Here is a 21,632-nt window from a genome sequence, read left to right as displayed (position 1 = left end):
GACGCTTCCAGGAGGAATTTTGTGTCTGTGCACTCGTTTCAACTCTCAGGAAGGCTTTATAAGAGATCTGGAAATTTCCACTGGCTTACATGACAGCTCTGTGCACTGCAGCTGTGCAGGACTGTCCTTAAATCTAAAGGGAGGCATCTCCATGAGCATTTTCTTTTATAAAGAATGTTAAATTTCTCTTTTCTTTTGAGCATGACCATTGTGCCTATCTGCTCAGCCTCTGGGAGGAAAGTCTGCAGATATTTGCCATGTTGTTGAGCTGCTTTGAAATCTTATTTCTCCTCYGTTGTCTTAGTCCTGATGCTCGGCTTCTTTAGAGTGTAAAATGYGATGTGTGCCCCTGGTTTGTCACAGAAAATGACAGAGACTCTGAGGAGAGAAGAAAATGTTCCCTAACATGAAGTGCTTTGGTGAGTTCTCTCCTTGCAGCACGCGTGGTGTTCAGCTGGTTATCCTGTCCTAGGGGAGTTCAGCTTTCTGTGATGCCTGTTACACTTTAAAAGTTGCTGCTTTAGCAACAACTCCAGTGAGTGGCATCTTATGTTCATCATCAAAGAGATGTTCTTGCATTTGTGGCAGGAGTTAAAATGATAGTGGCGGTGCTAGGGCTGAGGCTATATTCTGGATTTGGGGTTTTCTTCTGCACATGATTTGTTGATCTGTTGATATGTAAATCTGGGGAAGTACTATATTAATAGAAAGGAAATTCCATTAAAAAATGGTTAAAAGAAGAATTAAGGATTAAAACATAATGGAATATCCATCAAATAGAGGCCTAATTCTAAACTTTGAATCTCTTTATTTGTTGAACCTGACATGGATTTCTCTTTATATACCAAAGGAATGGATGAACACTCTGTTACCTAGATTTTTGCACTGTATGAGGTCAGTGAACATTGGGTGTTCAGATGTTTTCTATATAGGTTTTTTTTTCTTTTGTTTTGTTTTGTTTTGTTTTGTTTTTCCTTGCTCTCCTCTAGACAAATGAATCCCAGTTTTCCTGTTTAACTCAGTCTTGATGGAGGATGTGGAGATCCTGCTTTCCTAAAAATGTTCTGTGCAACCTCCTCGGTCTAAAAGTAGGAGAAGGCTGTATAAGCCTGCTCAGCAGGAACTTCAGTGCTTGCCCTGTTTGGAGGATGTGAGCAGAAAGAACAGGAACATGGTATTCAGTAAACSAAATTACAGTCACCAAACAGGATGATAAACTTGCCGGAAGCTCGTAGTATGCTGCTCAAGTTAGATATTCACCTATGTTCATGCCTTCTGAAGTTGTGCTTTTAAACTAGAACAAATTCAGCAGAGAACACTACTGTATTACCATTTAGTTTGCTGCTGGGGTTTTGACAAATATAATTGTTTGTGTTGTAGATGTGTATTCTTTAGTTAGTTTAGATCCCTAGCAAACTTGACTAGCCCTTCATGCCATAATTCACGCTATAAATATTTTAAGGATGTGGGCTGTTGTTGCTACGTAATTGGCCGTGCTATTTTAAGATGAAAGGTGAAGGTCAAATCTTTTGGGAATTATGTTTTTGTTTGTCTACAAAGATAGCATCCATTCTATAAACCATTGCACTGCAGTCTTCACAGCAGAAGAGGCTAGAAAAATATTTTAAATTGAAACTCCAGCTCTTAAAAAAAAAAAAAAAAAGAAAAGAAAAAAAGCTGGTGGAAAGTTTCCAGATCTGTGGATTTGATAACATTACATCAATACTTGCACATGCAACTGCAAAAATTCAAAGCTACCAATTAGTTCCTTTTTAACAGTTTTAGGAAAATAAAATTATGCCTGAGGGATGAAGCGATTTACTTTCCTTGCAGCTTCCTCCTGACAGGATTTCCGCCTGTGTTGCATAGTGCCTGCTTCACTTGTGCAGTACTGAGTACTGTGCTTTTTCCTCTATTTGTGCTCCCTGCTATAAACTGAACCTTTCTTCCCAGAAGAAGTAGAATTGCAAATACTGCTTATTGGCATTAGCAGTGAATGGTGCTTTCTGGAAACGGGTTGCGGAGGACAAGGAAAGGTGAAGGGGTTTCTAGGAGGAGTATGTGCAGACCTGCAATGGGTCAGGCTTGGTCTTACTTTCAGCTCTCCTCCAGAGCTCTGGCTATCTGTGACGTTGCTACTAAAGCTGTTTTGCCTGTATTTTGAAAATATCTCTGCCAGTATGTTCMTGCAGTGCTGTGTTGCATGTAGATGGAGAAAGCCATATTTTGGTCCTTGGAAGGGGTGGACTGGACTTTGCTGTCCAGCAGCAGTACCTCGCGCTAATCAAAAAACAAGGAGTGACAAATAGATATGGTCATGGTGGCTTTTCTTGTGCAGCTGATAGACTTGGACATGGCTAATGGGCTGCAAGTTCGTGCCTTTAGATCCAGGTAAAGCAATCCGTGGTCTATTGAAAACTTGCAGTGGCGTCAGTTCCTCCTCCAGGGTAAGGAATGCAGTATTTTAAACTGTTGAAAATGCTAGGAAACAATATTTATTTCTGGCTCCTTGATTTCCCAATCTCACTAACACCATTGTTGTTCCTATTCCCTGTGTTGTTCCTAGAAGTCTGCTGTCTGGCTGTTTTGGGTTTGGAATGATTTAGACAAATATTTTTTTCTTCTTCAGAGACAGAAGATACTTTTGGTCTCAGTCGTTGGTTCACAAGCATTTCATGAAGCAGATAAAATAATAAAAATGTGTCCCATATCCTTGTGTGACCTTACGTGGGAAGAGTCTGWAAGCTTCAGTTTATTTGTGTAGTCAATGAAGTGTCTTGGTAAGCAACAGTATGTCTTGGTAAGTGCTTGATATTCAGCACTGTCAAACTCCAGTTGAGTATTTACAGATGACAGTTGCCAAAATATGCTTTGCTTGTACTTGTCTGCAGTTATGGTACAGGTTGTTTGGGAATAGGGGTGATTTGCTTGACATTGGAAAAGTTTCCCCCCTCCCTTTTCCTTTTCCCCTTTCCTTTGCTAAGCAACTGTCCATGAAGACTATTTAGAGGTGGTAGATGTTCAGGTACTATTTTTTTTAACATGTGTAAAATAAATTTAATAAATGCCCCAATCCTTTCTGCTTCAAGAGAAGGATGTTTTAAAGCTTCCAATTATATCCTAAAGATCAATGCTACACTTTAGAAAAAGCTAGTTATGACCTCCATGTGCATAAGGTTCTAACATTCAAATAAAAAATCTCACCAAGGCCATAACTAGAACTGAACTGTGATCAGATTTTTGTCTTCTATTCTCTTATGGAAAAGAATGAAAAAAGTCATGCCACTTGTATGTGTTCCTGAAAAGCACATGCTTCACAGAAATGTGGTGGAATTGTGCAATTATTCTGGGAACTCTTAAAAGCTCAAGACAGATCACAGAACTGCCTAAGGCCTGCAAACAAGAGGGGCTGTGCATGAATAAGGAAAGAAGGAAAAAAAAGATGAGTGAGGAAAGGAATTCTGTGAGAATGCAGAATGCACCTAGAGGGAAGGATACAGAACCCAAAATGCATCTATAATCCAGGCCCATTTTTCTTGTAACTATTAGTTTATTTGACAGTAAGGCAATCCAGACATATTCAAACAGTGTGGTTTTAGTCCTTTTGCTCTAATCTGTATGCCTTTTATAAATCACATCCTTCATGATCATTGCACACTTCAAGAAATGAAATCTTTGTGATGGATGTAAAATGAATTTAGTGTTTCATAATTATATATATTTATATTTTATATATAATTTATATTTATTATTTATYATTTTTATTATTTTACTATTTATTATTTATTTTTATATATTTATATTATATATTTATATTTTATATATATTTAGCTTTTATAATTATATCTTGTGATATAATTAATGTTCAGCAGATGTTTAGATGGCAGCATAAAGGAAAAAAAAGGTCAAGGAACTAAAAAAAAGAGCTGTAAGTTTTTGTAAGTTATCAGTTTGGATAGTTATCAAGTCATTAAAGGAATAAAAGATAGAATATCCTGGGCATTTTCACAGTTGATACATCTCATAAATCAAGTATAAGCCAGGAAAAAACTACAATTAATGACACCATTTCCATAGAAATTGGCTCATAACTATGTAAGAAGCTGAAAATTTGTAAGACCAGTTCATGACAGGCAGTAGGGACATGTAAAAATCTTTTGTTTGAACAAAGCTGTGTGTCAATAAAAGTAGCTTAGACCTTGATGTGGTTGTATTCTGTTTGGAATAGAGTTAAGACRAGTAGCATTGGCATCTACTCTTCAGAAGCCAATACTTTTCTAATTTTCTGATTTTCTAGATATTCTAATCCTGAAGTCAAAAAATGGTTTTCAAGCCGCTACAAGAGGGATGTGGAACTTCTAGAGAGGGTCCAGCATAGAGCAACGAAGATGATTAAGGGACTTGGAGCATCTGTCTTTTGAGGAAAGATTAAGTGAGCTGGGCCTGTTTAGCCTGGASAAGAGAAGACTGAGAGGAAATCTGATCAATATATATAAGAACCTGGGGGTGGAATGTAGAGAGGATGGGGCCGAACTCTTCTCGGGATTGGACTAGATCATCTCCAGAGGTCCCTTCCAACCTCAACCATTCTGGGATTCTGTGACCTGCAGTGCTATAATTAATCATGCTTTCTTCCATGAATAATRAAAGGAACTTTTTTTAAACACTTAAATATTGATTCAGAAATGTGAGTCTGGAGTCCCAAAACATCAATCAAAGGTACACCACCAAAGGATTTTCCAAGCACTTGTTTTTCAATAAATAAATGAATATTGGAAAAATATTTATATTTTTTTTAAGATGAGTTTTAAGCTTCTTGTCATTATAACACCTTAGATGGGGAATCAAGACTGGTTATAATTGAATCCTTTAGTGCTGCAGTAAGATCCTATTAAATGGATTCCTGTGCTTYCAGTGAATGTCAGATTCCTGTGGAATCCTGATACAGGAGAGTTGGTGCTCTGCTTCTACAAATCTGAGAGCTAATATTATGACGGTATGAGCAATCTGAACCTTGGTCAACTGTTGCAGCAAATGCACATCTTCCAAAGTAGATTAGCTGTTTGGTTTAGTTGGTTTGAATTGTCTAGTCATGATTGTTTCCCAAGGAAATGTGTGCAACATGTGCCAAGAAAAGAAACCAAATTTGTCAGACTCTTGATAACCAAGCTATGTTTTCCAGTCTTGAAACTCTTTTTTTTCAAACCTTCCCACCTTAAAAAATTACTTAAGGAAATACTCCTTTAAGCAGCTTTGATTACCATATATGGCTGAATTCGTTCTTTTGCGATGCCCTGGGAAAAGCTCGTTTACTTGTTGACAAGAAAATTCCATTTTTGATCAGAATTTTTGTGATTTGTTATGATTGACAAAAATGGTGCAAGGTGCAAGTGCTATATAGGGTGCTGTTCACATTATTAAATATAGATGGGGTATTTTAGGCTAGATATTTCCTATTTCTTTCTTTCTTTATTTTTGTGTTAGCATTTGTATCATTGTGTTACATTATATCTAAAACTTTAAATGTGTGTAATAGATATAGTAGGAGTTTAAGTTTAAAGAAATATTAAAAATTTGAATTTTTTTTTTACAGGTATACAGTAGGACTGTACTTTTCTATATGATCATGAGATTTTCTATAGCCTGATTATACATCAAGAAATTCCTTACYGCCCTGTTCATAAACAGATCTGGCTTGTCAAGAAGAGGGAGTTTACCACTGAAATTTTAAAAGCTTCACCAAAGATCTTACCAAAAGGAAGAAGAAAAAGTATTAAAGTGCAAAATTCTGTAATTTCAGTGGGGCAGGCATGTATGATGTCTGCTTTATTTATTTGCCTGAATCTATAGAGAAGAAAAGAATTGTCTTGAGCAAATTCTACTSTCAGACTATATCAAGTGTGGAGTATATAATTTCCCATTTTACAATAATTGAAGGTAGACAGGAGAGGACTTTTCTGAGTTTCAGGAATTGTCAGCTTCTCAGTTTCATATATTTAGAGATACCACATATGTATACACACTATTATCAAGAAGTTATGCAAAAGTAGTCTTATTATGACTATGAAACATGGTACATAATTATTGTGTTGAATGATGCATTGCTGTGTATGATCCTGGTAACTTTGTACCRTTCATGACAGCAAATATCTAAAAGACAACAACAGGAATTTGAGGTCAACCCAGACATTGGTGGGTTTCTTTATGCAGGGATAAGTTTGTCAATTTGGAGTTGGTTAGAAAAGATGCTGGTTAGACTGGTTAGAAAAGGATAGAAGAGCTTAGACGGGATGTACCCTGCTTTTCATTAGTGGTCAGAAAGGTACTCCTTATACATATTAAACAGTTTCCCTGTAAGTTTTCTGTGGAAAACTGGAATTGGGATAGAAAACTGCTGTTTCATTCTCCTGCCTGCCTCACATTTTTCTTGGAACACACAAATGGCAGGCGGAGATGGCACTGCATGTTGTTTGAGAAGTGTTCTTTATATGATTTATACAACTCGTGACAAAAATTGTAAAATTCCCTCACACTCTAATTTCGAATTATCATCTACCCACATTAAACATAAAATAAACTAAAAATTAATAACTGTGCAATYTAATATTAGGAAAAAATGTGTTACAGTAGAGTTATGTTCTGAAACCTGAGCATCTAAAAAGGATACAGTGGGCTTTTAATTGTCTGTCAGTGATTTCAGGCTTTTTCATTTTCCAGGTAGAGTGGTTTGCTTTTTATTAGATGTTTGCTGTAAGAAAAAAGAACTTGCTGCTTCCTTTCATTTGTGCTGAATCAGCTTTTCTTGCTGATTCAGATGGTATCAAGACTGAGCTTTAAAACTCAATTCTAAAAAGTGAAGATGTATAATTTCAGGTTTTTTTCTCCTATGTGGTGATGAAGATTATAACTGTCCACATTCTGATGGTTATTATTGATRCAGAAAAGACTAAAACTAGTTCTCAGGTATGCCTATGAACTTCAGAAAAGTAAAGAAAAATTAACAGGCTTTCTTTTCTTCTAGCACTTTTCAGATTTCTAGCTATTACATCTCAAATTGGATCAGAAAGCAAATGAAAACATTCTTGCAAAGGGGATGTTTGAGACAAATGGATTTTTCTAATCATGACCATTTGAAACTCATGAGTTGCCTTAATGTGAAAAAAATGTTATGCATAGAATTAAAAAATATATATTTTAATATAAATTCTCAAAATGTTTTTGAAATGATTAATTCTTACTAAATACATTTTTAGAAGAGTCATTGGTGGGGAGCAAAATTAGATAAAAATTCCAAATCTATAAAAAATAAGCTTGTGGTTTCTTTTTTTTTTYTTTYTTTTTTTTTAAATACGGTTGCAATTTAATAGGAATTTGTTGTTTTCAGACTTAAAATATTTTTGAGATGTCCTAGCTTTTTGTTTTGATTTGGTGGTAAGGAACACAGATGAATTCACTGAGGTAGATTTACTAGTTAAGGATCTAGTGTTCTRTAAATCCAGGAAACTGCTTTTATGAGAGGTAAAGTTATAGATATTTCGTTCTATTCCCACTTGAGTAATATGAGATCGGTTGTATGAGCCAAAGTATATTATTCTGTTGGTAAGAAACACCAATAGGATCATATGATATATTGCCAGAGGGAATTCCATATACGTGTGAATATTTTTCAGTCCAAAATAACTTTTTCTTACTTGACAAAACTTCAAAATACAATAAAGATGAATCCTATTCATACTTTTTGAGAGAAATATGCTGAAATGTGTTTTTCTTTATTTAATCTCCTTTTTTTAGTAGAGAGCAAACTCTGTATAACAGTGTCCTCTTTGTACATAAAGTTCTATTTGAATTATAGGGCTAACTTGTGAATTCTGTATTCATATGGTTGGTTGTTTGGTGCATTTATATGTTGCAATGTATTCCGAATTTCACTTGGCACCAGTAAATCCATCTTTTCCCCTTACCCTTCCAAAAAATGTCCTTTGATGATGCTGAGTCTGGAATGTAACTTGTTTGCATTTTCCATGGTATTAAAAATGACCTAATTACCATAATTCACCCATGTTGCATAAATACTGGAAATATTTGCTGAAAATGTTAAACAGACTGTATGTGCTCATCATGAAATCACAGAATGGTTGAGGTTGGAAGGGACCCCTGGAGATGATCTAGTCCAGCAGGGACACCCAGAGCACGGGGCACAGGGTGGCAGCCAGGTGGGTTTGGAAGGTCTCCAGAGAAGGAGACTCCACAACCTCTCTGAGCAGCCTGTTCTGCCAGCTCTGGCATCCTCACAGTAATTTTTTTTTCCTGTGTTCAGATGGACCTTTCTGTGTGTGAGTTTGTGGCCGTTGCCTCTTGTCCTGTCACTGGGCAGCACGGAGAATAGTCTGGCTCCATCCTCTTTACACCTTCCCTTCAGATATTTGTGCACACTGATAAGATTCCCCCCACCTCAGTGGTCTCCAGGCTGAGCAGGCCCAGCTGTCTCAGCCTTTCTGTGTATGAGAGATGTTTAAGGTATGAGATGTTCATCGCTTAGGCCAGCATATGTATTTTTTTCTCTAAAACTTCTATGTAAGATATAATTTGGTCAGGAAAAAAAAATAGATTATATTCTAGTGGGTTTTTTTACGTCCTCAACTTATTATAGGATGTGTGAGCCCGTCTGACAGCCTGCCTTTTATTCGGGAATTCATTTAGGCATTTTTCTAACTTTAAGCATGGGACTATTTTCATCATTATTTGTCAACTAAACTTGCATTTAAGAAAATTCCAATGCCTCAGAAGACTAATTTCCAAAAATTAAGATACTGGATATGAGCAAAACATTAATTCTTGACATCTGACAACAAAAGGGAACAAATGTTTTCTGATTTCTGTAAGGAAAAGGTGGTACTACATCTGTTACACAATGGTTTCAGGACAAGGAAGAAGGTAGAGACCATCTGTCTAGACTTCTAGCCTGGCTGAAGGAAACTCAGCATGGACTCTCAATCTATGTCTSCATCTAATGTGGAGCCAAAAGGAAGGAGAGGAATCAAAATTCAATGCTTGTTCTCGACTGAAAAAAAATGAATTCGAAAATGGAGTGGAAATTGAGTGGATCRAAAGGAAACTAGCACTGGAATGAATAGCATTCCAGATAGATATAGATCTATCTAGATCTTTATAGATATATTCTCTTTATAGACATATTCCCCTATCTTTATTGAGAGCAGATTCTGAAGTCAGCTTTGAATGTGGTAGAGCGTGGTAGAGAAGCAGAACATCTGACCTTGGCCACTACCCTGCRTGCTGTTTGCAATTCATCAGAGCTGTGGGCAAGTCAGGAGAAACAGGTGGTGCCTCAGCTGGTGCCTGGCTGGAGAAAGAAGAAGAGTCTTTTTGTTCAGTCTCGGGAACCAGCCTGATTAGCTCTTGCCGYGGCTCCTGGCACAGGTTAATGGGAAGAGGAGGGGAATTGCACATAGGGCTTCCCTGCCGCTGCTGTTGCTGCTGGAGTCGTCTCTATTGGAATTGGTTTTTTTTTTTGTGACAAAATCAAGTGCTTCAACCAAACCAGTGTGATGGTCTCCTGGGACCTGCAAGCAAAAATGCATCAGTTCTGCTGTGCAGAATTTCATGGGCAAGATGGGCAACATCCTGACTCGATGTTTGTGAAATGGCCGTARTAAGAAAATGTGCTTGGCCAGTCTGCTATTATCTTGAGCTTTTCCTAAGTATTTCCCCATGCTGTTGCTAGTATCATTGTAAATATTGTGGAAAATACAGCTATTTTCTTCCACACGACCTCAATAGAGTCATCAAGAGTATAAATAGAAAATACAAAAACATAAATATTTTATCTATGTATTTATTGTGATCTGAAGCCTGTTGCCAGAGACATATTTATATAAATTGTAATTAATGAACATTTACCATGTTTATCTTTCAAAGTGTGGAGAAATAGATTTTGTTCATTATTTTAACGTTCAAAATATCATTTTAGCTTTATTCAACAAGCTTCTGTGTGGTAGATGAGGTACTTCAGCTGAACTGGATTTTCACAAATTGAAAATACACAGGAAATGACACTCTTATGAATACAAATCTTTTTGCAGCCTTTTTTTATGACAAACATAAATCTTAGAGTTGTTACAATCTTAAAAGAGATCAAGGGAAAAATTATGTGACTTTAATTCTTCTTTTGTGAGGAAAYGAATATTTTTTGTTGGTCCATGAAGGAAAACTGCTTTTAGCAAAATAGTTATGTATTTTATGATACAGGTACTAGGACATAGTTCTAGAGCATTGTTTCTTATTCTTGAAAAGGATGAAAACACTTCATGACCTGAGAGACTTCTTCGACTTTGTCTGGTTTGATTTCATTCCAGATGTCAGAAAAGTCATTTGTGCTGCTGGCAGCTTCCTACAGCAACTGTAGTGGTGCTTTTATTTTTTCAGCAACGTACAGAGCATGCCAAAAAAGCTGTAATTTGATTTTGATAAGACCAGAAGTTAAATCCGCATAACAGGAACTCAGTGCATATTCACTTAGTAACCAACAGTCTCACAAATGKCAGCAGCTCAACGGGCAGCCAAACACAGCAGTGTGTAGTCAGTATGATGAACAGACTAGAGTTGGGGTAATTATTTTTGATTCTTTAAATTAGTTTTTTCAATAATGAACTTGCACCTCTTTCTCTTTGCTCTTGGTCTCATCTTTTATAATTCAGAATTCTCCTAATACTCAGAAAAATACTTCCTCTGTGATGTTTCATGGGGAAACCTCTTTCAGCTCTTCAGGAAATCAGGGAGATGGTAGAGCGAGCAGTTGGGGTAATCCCATTTGCAGTGCTGCAAGGATGAATCCACACATTTTAGTAATTTGCCCAGAATGCTTTTCATACTAGATGAAAACCGAAAAGAACATTTTTATGTTTAAAATACTCTGCTCTACTGTTCCTTGAGAAAACTAGAGATTGAAGGTAATTTAAGAAAAACTCTGGGATTATGGAAATTTTTAGGGAAGTTAGGGCTCACTGTTTAGATGAGTTCTTTGGAAATCCTGGAATACCCAAAGATAGGCAGTACTCTCCAGGCACTTGATGCCAACTGTACTAATGCTGATGAATCTTGAGACCAGACCTCAGCAAGGCTTGCAGTAGTCTCCAGGTGACAAAGATCACTCATGATTTACTGACATGTGTGCATGATATGTGAAAAGTCAGTAARTCTGAGTTAATTTTTTTTTTAATAAGCCTGGGAATCATGCATACAAASTGGTTGTTACAGTTGTTTGCTCAGTCCAGGAGCTGGTTAGCTGTGTCATTGCAATTTGCAATGCTTTGCTCCTTCATGCAATCTGGTGCTCCCTAATGAGCCTGATCTATGAGCAGCAGACTTTGATTTGTGGTAAAACCTGTAGAAACCAGTTAGTGCAATTTCACAGAAGTTTCTGACTTCTTTGTGTCCAGTTCTATAGTAATTTATAAATTCTCTGGATCTGTAGTTTTCATTTATTTTTTTACAGCATCCCTTCCCTGCTCTGAATTATTAATGCTCAATGCAGTGTACCTTGAAAAGCTTTTATAAACGTTTTTTTTTCCTGTTAGCTCTGCAGCTGTCAACTCCTTAATAATTTCTCGGTATCTTTGTTGCTTTTCGTGTTTCCAGTGACATTCCTCTTTTAAGCTGTTTCCACAAAAGGCCTACATCATCTTTGCTCATTGTTTCTTCAGAACAGTTCTTGGCTGTCTTCTKTTGATATTCTACAGTCTTTTGAATAGTTATCCATCCCTCAAACCTAATAATACCATATGTGTTTATTCATCAGATGTGTCAGGTGATTTAGTGAAAATCACACGTGATGAGACATTTATTTTCCATTGTCACAGTGCTGGATTAAGGTTATCCAACACTGTGACAAAAGCAATTATTGACTCAACTGCCTCTTGTTCAGGAGCCAAGTTTGTTTCTGATCTAGAATTACAGTTCAACATGGCATGAAATACTTGCTGAGTTCTTCATCAGAGCACTGCGGAAAATGCTGTTCTAAACAAAGCCTCTTCTGGTGTTTCATGAGCAGGGGTGATGGTGATGCTAMCACCTTGCTGCTGGTACCAGATGATGGCAGAGCTATTGGTGATAGCCATGGTGTCCACCCCTTCAATACCCCCAACAACTTCATGGTTAACCCTGTTGTATGACCACAGCACATGATGCATGAGCTGGTGTTAGGTTGCTGGAAGGCGCTAAAATCATCTTAAGCCTCTCTGCCTTAACTAGGGTCTAGGTTATATGGAAGGCTGGATTTTACTGGGTTTTGTTTTGATAACCTCTGCAGATGAGACCTCTGGAGCAGGGTTGCTTGGATSAACGAGAACCTGCTTATTGCAGTTGATACATAGTTGTGACCATATAACTCTTGGCTGGTAATCAGTCAAGAATAACTATTGCCCCAGCTCTCAGATCATTTTCTCTGTTTTCTGTCTCTCACTTCTCTGTCTCACCTTCCTTCAGCATTACAGGGTGAAATTCTGGGAAAACTAAATGCTGATGAGCAGTGTGTTTGTTMTGTGTTTGTTCTATGGGGAAATAAAATGAACAGAGGGAGATTATATATAGTAGAAATAAATATAGTTTTAGAGGTAATTATCTTGTGTTTTTTTCTCTCCAACTTTCAGTTTAAAAGTATATTTAATACTGTCAGGTGGTTTAGTGAAAAGACTCAAAAAATAGGGAGACATAAAGCTAATTAGCTTTTACCTGTAAATGGGATGGACTGGTCTGTGTGGAGCTGATCCACACACAAATATGCATTTGCCCAGTGCAAATCTTCATAGTGCGTAAGGGAATAAAGGGCTAAAGTCCACCTTCAACTAACTGTTATAAAGAAGGAATGGGTTTGTTTAACATCAATAAAACATTGAGAAGAAAGCATGCACAGTCAGGAAAAAGGGTTTTTAAAGACTGTAGAAAATTATGTGAAACCTTTAAGTATGATGGTAATTTTCCAAACCTAATTCAGTTTATGTCTTATATAACTAGATTTGTCTCTTCAATCACACACACACACACAAATGTTCCTAGTTACATAGCCCTTTTCAGCAGTTAGAGGAACACTGCTTGGGAATGAAAAAGTTTAAGTCCCAGTAGAGAGAAAAAAGGGATACTGTGAGTGCTGTCCTTCCAAACAGGGGTTATTTATTGCCTCTTTTATGGAATTCGTACCACACCAGAATTTAGATGAGTTTGTATACTGTATACAATACACAGTGACTTGAAGCTAGATGGTTATGAAAGAAACGACACTTGTGCAACTGTGGTGCCAGTTTTTCATGGCTGAATATTATGCATGCCCATGTGAAGAATTAGTGATGTAAGACTTTAGTCTTCAGCACATAGATATTTAAAGAATATACTTATTTACAAAGGAGTTAATTTGTGAAAATTTATGGTAGCCATGTTAATTGAAATATGGTTTCTTTTATTTGAAAATAACTTTTACTATATATATCTTCATGTTTTCCATTTTCCAATTTTTGAAAGTGAAATATAAGAAAATATTGGTTTGGTATTCATTAATGGTATTACTAATTTCTGATATGATCCCCAAAGATGAGATTGTTGGGGATGGAAACTGTTTTCATAATCAAAACTGTTTTCATAATCAAAGCCAATTACTTTCCAATAGGTTTGATTATTAATACATCAGAAATCTTGCTTGTAGTTATTAAATATTAACCTTCTTAATAGTCTCTTGAGTAGGTTTGATTTAGAAATTAGGGGCTCATTTCTGCATTTCTTGTAGTAAATTTTAAAAGTACTAGGGAGAGATTTTGAAAGAGACTTAGTTTCCTCCTGCCTCATGGTAAAATCAAGGCTGAAATTGTCCACAGAGAACTTTCAGTTTTTCAGTTTCATTAAGTTGCACTGTTAGCTCTTTTCACTCTGTTTATGTAGGATTTGATATCATGTTATGATGACAGAGTTACTAGATGTTATAAATAAAATATTTGTTTGAGATTTAGAGTCTTTTTCTATCATGCTTCATAGAATCATGGAGTCATAGAATGTTTAAGGTTGGAAGGGACCTCAGAGGTCATCGAGTCCAACCCCCTGCTCACGCAGGGTCACCTGGAGCACGTGGCACAGGGCTGCGTCCAAGTGGGTTTTAAAGATCTCCAGAGAAGGAGACTCCACAACCTCTCTGGGCAGCCTGTTCCAGGGCTCTGTCACCCTCACTGTCAAAAAGTGTTTCCTTAAGTTCCTGTGGAACTTTCGGTGCTTCCATAAACAACATGTAAGAATGCTGGGAAGCAAATTACAAGCACAAAATGCCCAAAGTTCTTATATTCCCAAAATAATGATTTCCTTGTTTTTGATGTCTTATGCAGGCTTTCCTTCACCGAATGATCCAATGTGCAACAGCCAAAGTAGATAAAAATGTCACGGAGGAGACAGTTAAGGTGAGTTTTCTAATTGCAGATGTCTTTTCTTTTGCATCTATTGTTTTATTTATGTCTGCTTTATTCTTTTTCAGATGTTGTTTTCAAATATCGAAGATATCCTTGCAGTTCACAAAAATTTCCTGTCTCTAGTGGAGGAATGCTTGCAACCGGAACCTAATGCACAGCATGAAGTGGGAACCTGCTTTCTTCATTATGTATGCTCTCTTTTATTAYGGCCTTATTTTTCACTTGTTTTCTCCTTTCTGGTTGTTTTTATTAATCACTGACCTAGTGGTGAGTGTACAGAGTCACAAGGACTTGATTGCAATTATGACTTGCTTGCATAATTTAGAGTAACTTTGTCATTTCTTGTTTACTGTTACTGCCAAAAAAAAAAAAAAAAAAAGGTTAGGTAGAGGAGTGCTGAGGCCTGTAGCAGGGTGGCCTTGGGATGGACAGGGCTGTGGCACCTGCAGAAGCCAAGGGCTGTGTCTTTCAGCACAACCTGTTTCAGTGARCATCCCTACTGGATAACTTACTCTAGAAGTGGATGTCAGCAAAGGCTATGGGAAGTGATGTGAGCTGGCATGTGAGCTCAGTATGTGAGCTGGTAGAACTAGGAAAGGATGARTTTTAGACGGGAAATAATAATAGACTTGATTCTCCACACACAAAAAAATGTGTAATTCATTTAGCGATGAATTGTGTTGGTTGGGTGAAACTGCAGCTCTTGACTGTGAAGATATTTTACTTCTTCTCCCTCTAGTATGTGTGTATATCCTGTAGCAGTTATTCTCTAGCAGCATTAGTTTTCCTGTTTCCAGACCTCTGCAAAATGAGGAGCGGTTAGTTTGTTTTCCATCAGGGGCCTAATAACAAGTCTAGGTTTCATTTTTCTCTGTGCTTAGTGTATCATTTGTTTGCTAAGTCTGTATTTATGCATTGTGGAAGAGAAAATTGTTAATGGAAAAGATTTACAGAATTGGAGTGACAGGTTTTTGACTGCAGAAATATGGATCACATTTGGAAACATGCGTGTGTGCATGCATAACAGATAATAATGTCTGTAAATATGGAATTAGTTATGTGTTTTCTTTGTATTTTTTCATCCTATGTTTTTGTAATAGTCCAGCCTCTGAATTTTTTTCAACAAGTGCTGAAGAGATATTTCCAGCAACTTTACAATTCAAATTAAAAGCAGAAATAAATAAAAACTAAACAAACAAGCAAAAAGCTAAAATAATAAATGTAGGGAGAGGAGCTGACCTTTCAAAATGAAGACTCTGTTAGTTATTCAGCCTTCAAAAGTGTGCATTCCATGTGGTGTTTATTAAAAAAAATCAAGATGACAAGAAAAMGGTATTTCTTTGTCTTTGCAGAAAGAGAAATTCCGTATCTATGATGAATACTGCAGTAACCATGAGAAGGCACAGAAAGTTCTGCTTGACCTTAACAAAATAAGAACAGTGCGGACTTTTCTTTTGGTAAATATGTTTTGAATTGGTATTCTAACAGTATTATTTGACTGCGCAGTGAACTGTTAATGTTTTTTACTCTACTATGTAAGAACTACGAGGTTGCCTGCAAGTACTTGGAGGGCAGTTTCCCTTGGGGATGATATTGCCAGTGGAAGGGGCTGAGTACRTTGCATTTTCACTACTAAGTCTGGATCTGTGCATAAAATAGCATGACCATGTGTCTTGATTTTGCTGGCCAAGAGACAAGGGTGTAAAGCAAGTAGTGGCTGGAAAAGAAAAAAGAATAGGATGAGATGAATGAGGAAGAGCAGGGAAAGGTTAGGAATAGGAAAGACTGTCCTTTTTTTTTTCTGGTYGGAACTTCTGAGAAGACTGTCCATATACTGATATTGTAGTTCTGGTTGTGCCAAATGGAAAAAATGTTTTGCTAGAGGCATCCTGGTCTGAGACACTGGCTTAATCTGAGACCAAGGAAGCAATCCATAGCCGGTCTTTCATTTTACAAGGTTACTACAAAGTATGACAGTCCTCATGATTTTTACACAACAAGAACATTTTCTAAGTATGGAGTTTCTCAAGAGTGAATTTTAGTTAAAAGATAAAAATCAATAGAGACTGACTGCTTTTTGTGTTCTCCTTTGTTGCATCGTGTCATAACAAAATCAGTTTTCAAATGTATGGCATATTGTACTGGAACTTAAATGTCTGAGAAGGCGCTCTCAAATATTAAACATGAGAATGCTCAAACATGATTGAAGTATTTTTGAACTGAGAGTGGACTTAAGCAAAACACTGTATCAGCAAAGCACCAACAGCATGGCCAGATTTACTATGAAGGGAGGAATGCTGTCTACAGAGACAAAAAATAGYGCAAAATATTCCTGAGAAAGGCTGAAAAGAGCTTATTTTTTGAGAGGTATGTGCARTTACAGCAGCTCATGATGTATCAATGTGGTGTCCTTCTGGGCAGGAGGGTTCCACATCTGCCTTGGGTTCCTTGCAGATCCAGGACACATCTGACAGATAAGCTGCAGTAGTCTAACCTAGAGAACAGATCAAACTGTTCAACTTGAAAGTAAAATTGAAGCTTCGTAGAGATACAGAACAATTTAGTTCGTTTGAAAGTTGTGATTATCTATAAATAATAACAAGTTGAAGCCAGGCCGTAAACCTATAGTTTACATTGCCRTTATCTTATTGGCCATGCCCTTTCAATAAATCTTTTTGTGTTTGGCTGTTAAAGTGAGATCCTTTAGGATAAAGGACCTGAAGTGGTGTGAGGCCAGAGCTGATTAATCAGGAAGGCAAAGCACAGGTTTATGGGTTGGCACAGAGGTCCCCATAGTAGCTCTGGTTATTGGGTGTCTCTGGGTTGTGAGTTATGTGGTAAGGGGTACAGCCACCTAGTTGTCCTGTCCCTCTTCCATTCGTCATGTGTCTGTGTCCTGATTTGTGGCCTGTGCCAACACACGCTCCGGCTCTGTTAATCTGCTTTGGTTTACTGTTCTTAGTGTAGACATCTTGTTCTTTGAAGCTTTAGGCCATCTCGTGCCATGGTCTCACATTTCTTTTTGATCACTCTATAAAATAATTTCAGTCTTTACTGTAGGTCTGTGTGTACTTACACTTTAATTCCATGATTTCCAAATATTTGCTGTGATGCCTCTGTGATGCTTGGTTATCTCAGGTAGCTCAAATTCATTTCTCTCTCTTAGCTGTTTTTTTTTTTTTTTTGCGTGTGTGTGTGTGCGCATGTTTGTTTGTTTTTGTTTTGTGGATGTTTTCAACAGATATTGCATATATTCCCAGCTTCCATGAGTGGATGTATTGTCAAAACTCATATACCCTTTAGCTCATGACAAAGATATTTTATTCAATGCATATTCCTTTTTAATATGGATGTATTTGGACCAAAGACTTTTTGTGTGTTAGGATGGCTATGTTCAAACCTCTCAAACCGTCATTGGTGCTACCTMCTGTCTCAAGTGCAGCAGCAGCAGCATCTATGATGATCACCCTGAGTTCTTTTTATTTTTGTTTACTGAAATGCGAAAGTATATTTTCAATATTTTCTTTATTGTCTTTTGTAGTCTTTTAATAGGCCTGGATGAATAGGGTAGTTTTGGGGAAGAAAATGCCTTCATTTTTTATCTACGTTGCATCTTCCGTGTTGTGTGTGTGTGTGTGTGTGTGTGTGTCCCTGTGTGTGTGTGTGTGTAAGCCTGTTCTTGTGACAGTTTTGCAAATTTATGATATATCTAAGAGATGCATATGCAATTTTTGTATAGCCAATACTTCTGTGTGGATATGCCCTTGCCTTTATTTCTGATAATTTTTAATAGCTATTGCTTACATATAACTTTCTGTCTTCTAGAGATTAACGAAAAGTAATGCATACCTCTCCTAACCTATAGAGAACTCATGGTGTCAGAAAGTGTATTTTTCTTAGAATTTGTTAATAATTTTTGAAATTGTTTGCACTGCAGAACTGCATGCTGCTTGGAGGACGGAAGAACACTGATGTGCCATTGGAGGGGTATCTCGTAACGCCAATACAGAGAATATGCAAATATCCCCTTCTTTTGAAGGTACTATGACTTTGTTATCTAAGACTTTATACTTGCTAAATAAAACTGGTTGATAAGCATATTTCAGAACAGCAAAAACAATCTCTTTACACAGTGAATAATCTCTTTATAAGATATTGAACTTGGGCTTGCTCTCATTAAAGCCCATGACAAGTCTCCTGTCATCAGTATTAAAAAAACTAAAGAGTTTGGCTGGGTGAAAATTATCACTCCTTTCTAAATCTAATAGTAATGTTTCCTCTTCACTGTTGGAAAGGCAGCCAGCCATTTAAGTGATTGTAAGGAAACTGATTTAAGTTGGATTTGGACAGGTGCCTGCTTAAGTGCTTTAGGTATCAGGGTTGTTACCAACATGAGTCTTTGCTGAGTCTGAGTTAACATTAGCAAACTATAAGTGGAAAAAATTTACAAAAATGACACATCTTAACATTTGGGAGTAACACTCAGATGCAGTAGGTGGTTCTCTGCATGTTTTCTTTTRTGTGTTTATGCTTTTCTTGTCTTGTGGCTTAAAATTTAATAATGTTAAATAGGTTGTAAACATTAGATATTCAAGCCTCTGAGTAATTAAAATTTTCTTATGTTAGGAAATTAAAGAAACTTAGAAAAATATATATTTAAAACAAACATTGTTATTGATTGAAGAGTTGAGGAAAAGAAGAGATTCTGCTTTAAAAGTTACTTGAAACCTGACTATTGGACAGTTATTTTTTATAATACATATGTGAATTTAGATGTGAAACATTGCCAGCTATGAGACATCTGCATTTCACTGCACTGAAATACAAAATTAAAATAAATATGTTAAAGATTTTTTTTAAAAAAGGAATATAGTAATTGCAGTGAGGTTTGAGTCATCCCACAGCACCCTTTTACATTTCCCTTGGCCTACTTAAAAATTATTTTTATATTCTATTTCTTGAATGAGGTGTCTACAAACAAAACAGAGGAAGCTGACTAATGAATTACAGTAGGGATGCATTGGAATTAGTGGTAGCTAAAACAAATTTAAATACAAGGTGTGGTGGCAGCAGAGTTAAAGCATTTAGCTATGGCTCCAGAGAGGATGTATCTAAGTTGCAGTTAGGATACACACTGAAGCTTGTCCTGAATCAATCCAGCTGCAAATGTGTAAATGAGTAACTGGCAGTTTGAGTTGGGAAATTGAGGAGGGCTTTATATGTATCCCGGTGGATCCTGGCAACTCCCTCCCCACCTTTTCTTTAAGAGTGGCTGCCATTACCAGTGATGCTAAAGCAATGAGTCACCTAAACTATTGTTTGCTGTGCTGGTGTATTATGCTAGGTTGAAAAGTAGCATGGAGTTACAGAAATATGTTTTTGGTCCTAAGTTACAGGAAAGGCAGGTGTTAATTTTGACATGAGTAAATAAGTATTTGTAAGTGGAGTGGGCTTTGTTGAACAGTTCCATCCCATGGATCAGAGCTCAACATCAAGAAATAMCTTTTTTATGGGGGAGGAAAGTAGTTGCAATCCCAACTTCTTTTTTATTTTTATTACTACTTATTTATTCAAGTTTTAGTGTCTTACTAGCATGCAGTGCTGTACTACTTTTCCACCTAATAAAAGAGAAGTTTGTTTACTCTCAGGTATTTTATCTCAGTCAACTTAAGTCTCCTGCAATGCATATTTAGAGATCAAAGACAGACGTATATATATATGTATATTTTTATGTCTAAACAGGAGTTACTGAAGCGGACTCCAAGGAAACATAGTGACTATGCAGCATTAATGGAAGCCCTCCAAGCCATGAAAGCTGTCTGCTCCAACATAAATGAGGCCAAGAGACAAATGGAAAAACTAGAGTTTTTGGAAGAATGGCAGTCACATGTTGAAGGATGGGAGGTAACACAAGATATGTTGTTTTACATGTTGAGGAGGTGGCAATATAATTTTACATTTCAATATGAACATTTCAACAGGCGTGTATTACATTGCTTTTGTGATTCTGAGGTCCTGAGACCTCCTGAATCCTTCTGTTCAATCCTTCTTGACTAAAATCACAGCTTTTATTCAAAATCTATTGCCTATTACTGAGCACTGCTAGACAGAATAGTGGACTTYTAGGAAACATAGCAAATATTTAAAGTTTGACTTGTGCATTGATGCAAATAGCATTCTCTGTGCATATAAATCACAGTCTAACTGCTGCTGTCAATTTTTAYCTCCTTAAATAATTGCTTAATAACATTTTTCAGTCTGCAAAAMTATTTGATTATTCTGTAACAGGGAATAGACCTTCAATTAATTACATACTGACTACTTACCAAGCCTATAAAGCTTGACTATTAGCTGTAAGATTTGAGAGCAGCATGTAGGCTGACAAACTCATTCTGAAATGATCTAAGCCCACAAAACTGTGCCCCCAAATCCTATTCTCATCTTGGATAAGGAGAGGCAGGGACATCTGATGTTGATAGGTAATGATTTTTTTGTTTTGTCAAAGATGTACTGTCTGGAAAAGGCATGAAGAAAAATGTATTGGTTGCACATATTCTGCTATGCTTGAGACTTAATGGTTCTACTGTTTAGAGGGAGATTGCCTGATGGGCAAACAGATACAGCGGGAAGAGAGGAAAATGCTAGGGAGTTTGGTTAGAGTCAGAGAGAGCCTTGAGAGGAACCTGTTCAACTTTATCTCACAGAGTTCTCCCCAAAGACTGAAGACTTTGCAAAACAGGATATTGACTAGAATAATCAATTAGATATGGGCACTAATAGGTTAAAATATCCGAGATCAAAAATAGCATTTTCTCTACCCCCTGTTTCTGAGGTTGTGGGTCTCTGACTTGAGGCAATGCTTTCTCAGTGGCAGTGATTTTCGTGCAGTATCTTCTGATCCCCCCACAAATTTCCTTTCTTTCCTTTTCCTTCCCTATACTGTCTCCTTGTGCTGTTGGTTCCCAATTTTATGTTGTATTTCTGCTGTTGAACCTGCTATGCCTAAGTGGAGCCTCTACCTTCCAGCAAAGGATTGTCKTCTCTCTACCTTCCAGAAGGACTCAACTAGAACACATTGCTATCTTGAAGGAGCATAAAAATTATTCTGAACAAAGAACCTGCCTAAGTACCATCCATGACACTATAGAATTATTTTCTATTTTGCTTCAGATT

At 36.9% G+C, this 21,632-nt stretch overlaps 1 protein-coding gene across 1 annotated transcript in view; it reads left to right on the top strand.

Annotated features, from left to right (window-relative positions):
* Nucleotides 1–21,632, top strand: part of PREX2 (phosphatidylinositol-3,4,5-trisphosphate dependent Rac exchange factor 2) — a 169,694-nt gene that overhangs the window by 29,699 nt on the left and 118,363 nt on the right. The window contains exons 2-6 of the mRNA XM_026035597.1: nucleotides 14,379–14,450; nucleotides 14,525–14,647; nucleotides 15,812–15,916; nucleotides 18,397–18,498; nucleotides 20,202–20,363. Of these exons, the coding sequence (XP_025891382.1) occupies nucleotides 14,379–14,450; nucleotides 14,525–14,647; nucleotides 15,812–15,916; nucleotides 18,397–18,498; nucleotides 20,202–20,363 (564 nt within the window). The remainder of the gene's footprint in view (nucleotides 1–14,378; nucleotides 14,451–14,524; nucleotides 14,648–15,811; nucleotides 15,917–18,396; nucleotides 18,499–20,201; nucleotides 20,364–21,632) is intronic.

This window comes from Nothoprocta perdicaria, unplaced genomic scaffold (assembly GCF_003342845.1).
Source record: "Nothoprocta perdicaria isolate Ctin4 unplaced genomic scaffold, notPer1 scaffold_162, whole genome shotgun sequence".
NCBI classification, from domain to species: Eukaryota; Metazoa; Chordata; class Aves; order Tinamiformes; family Tinamidae; genus Nothoprocta; species Nothoprocta perdicaria.
Note: the sequence above shows the minus strand (reverse complement) of the source record. Positions and strands in the feature narration are given on the sequence as shown.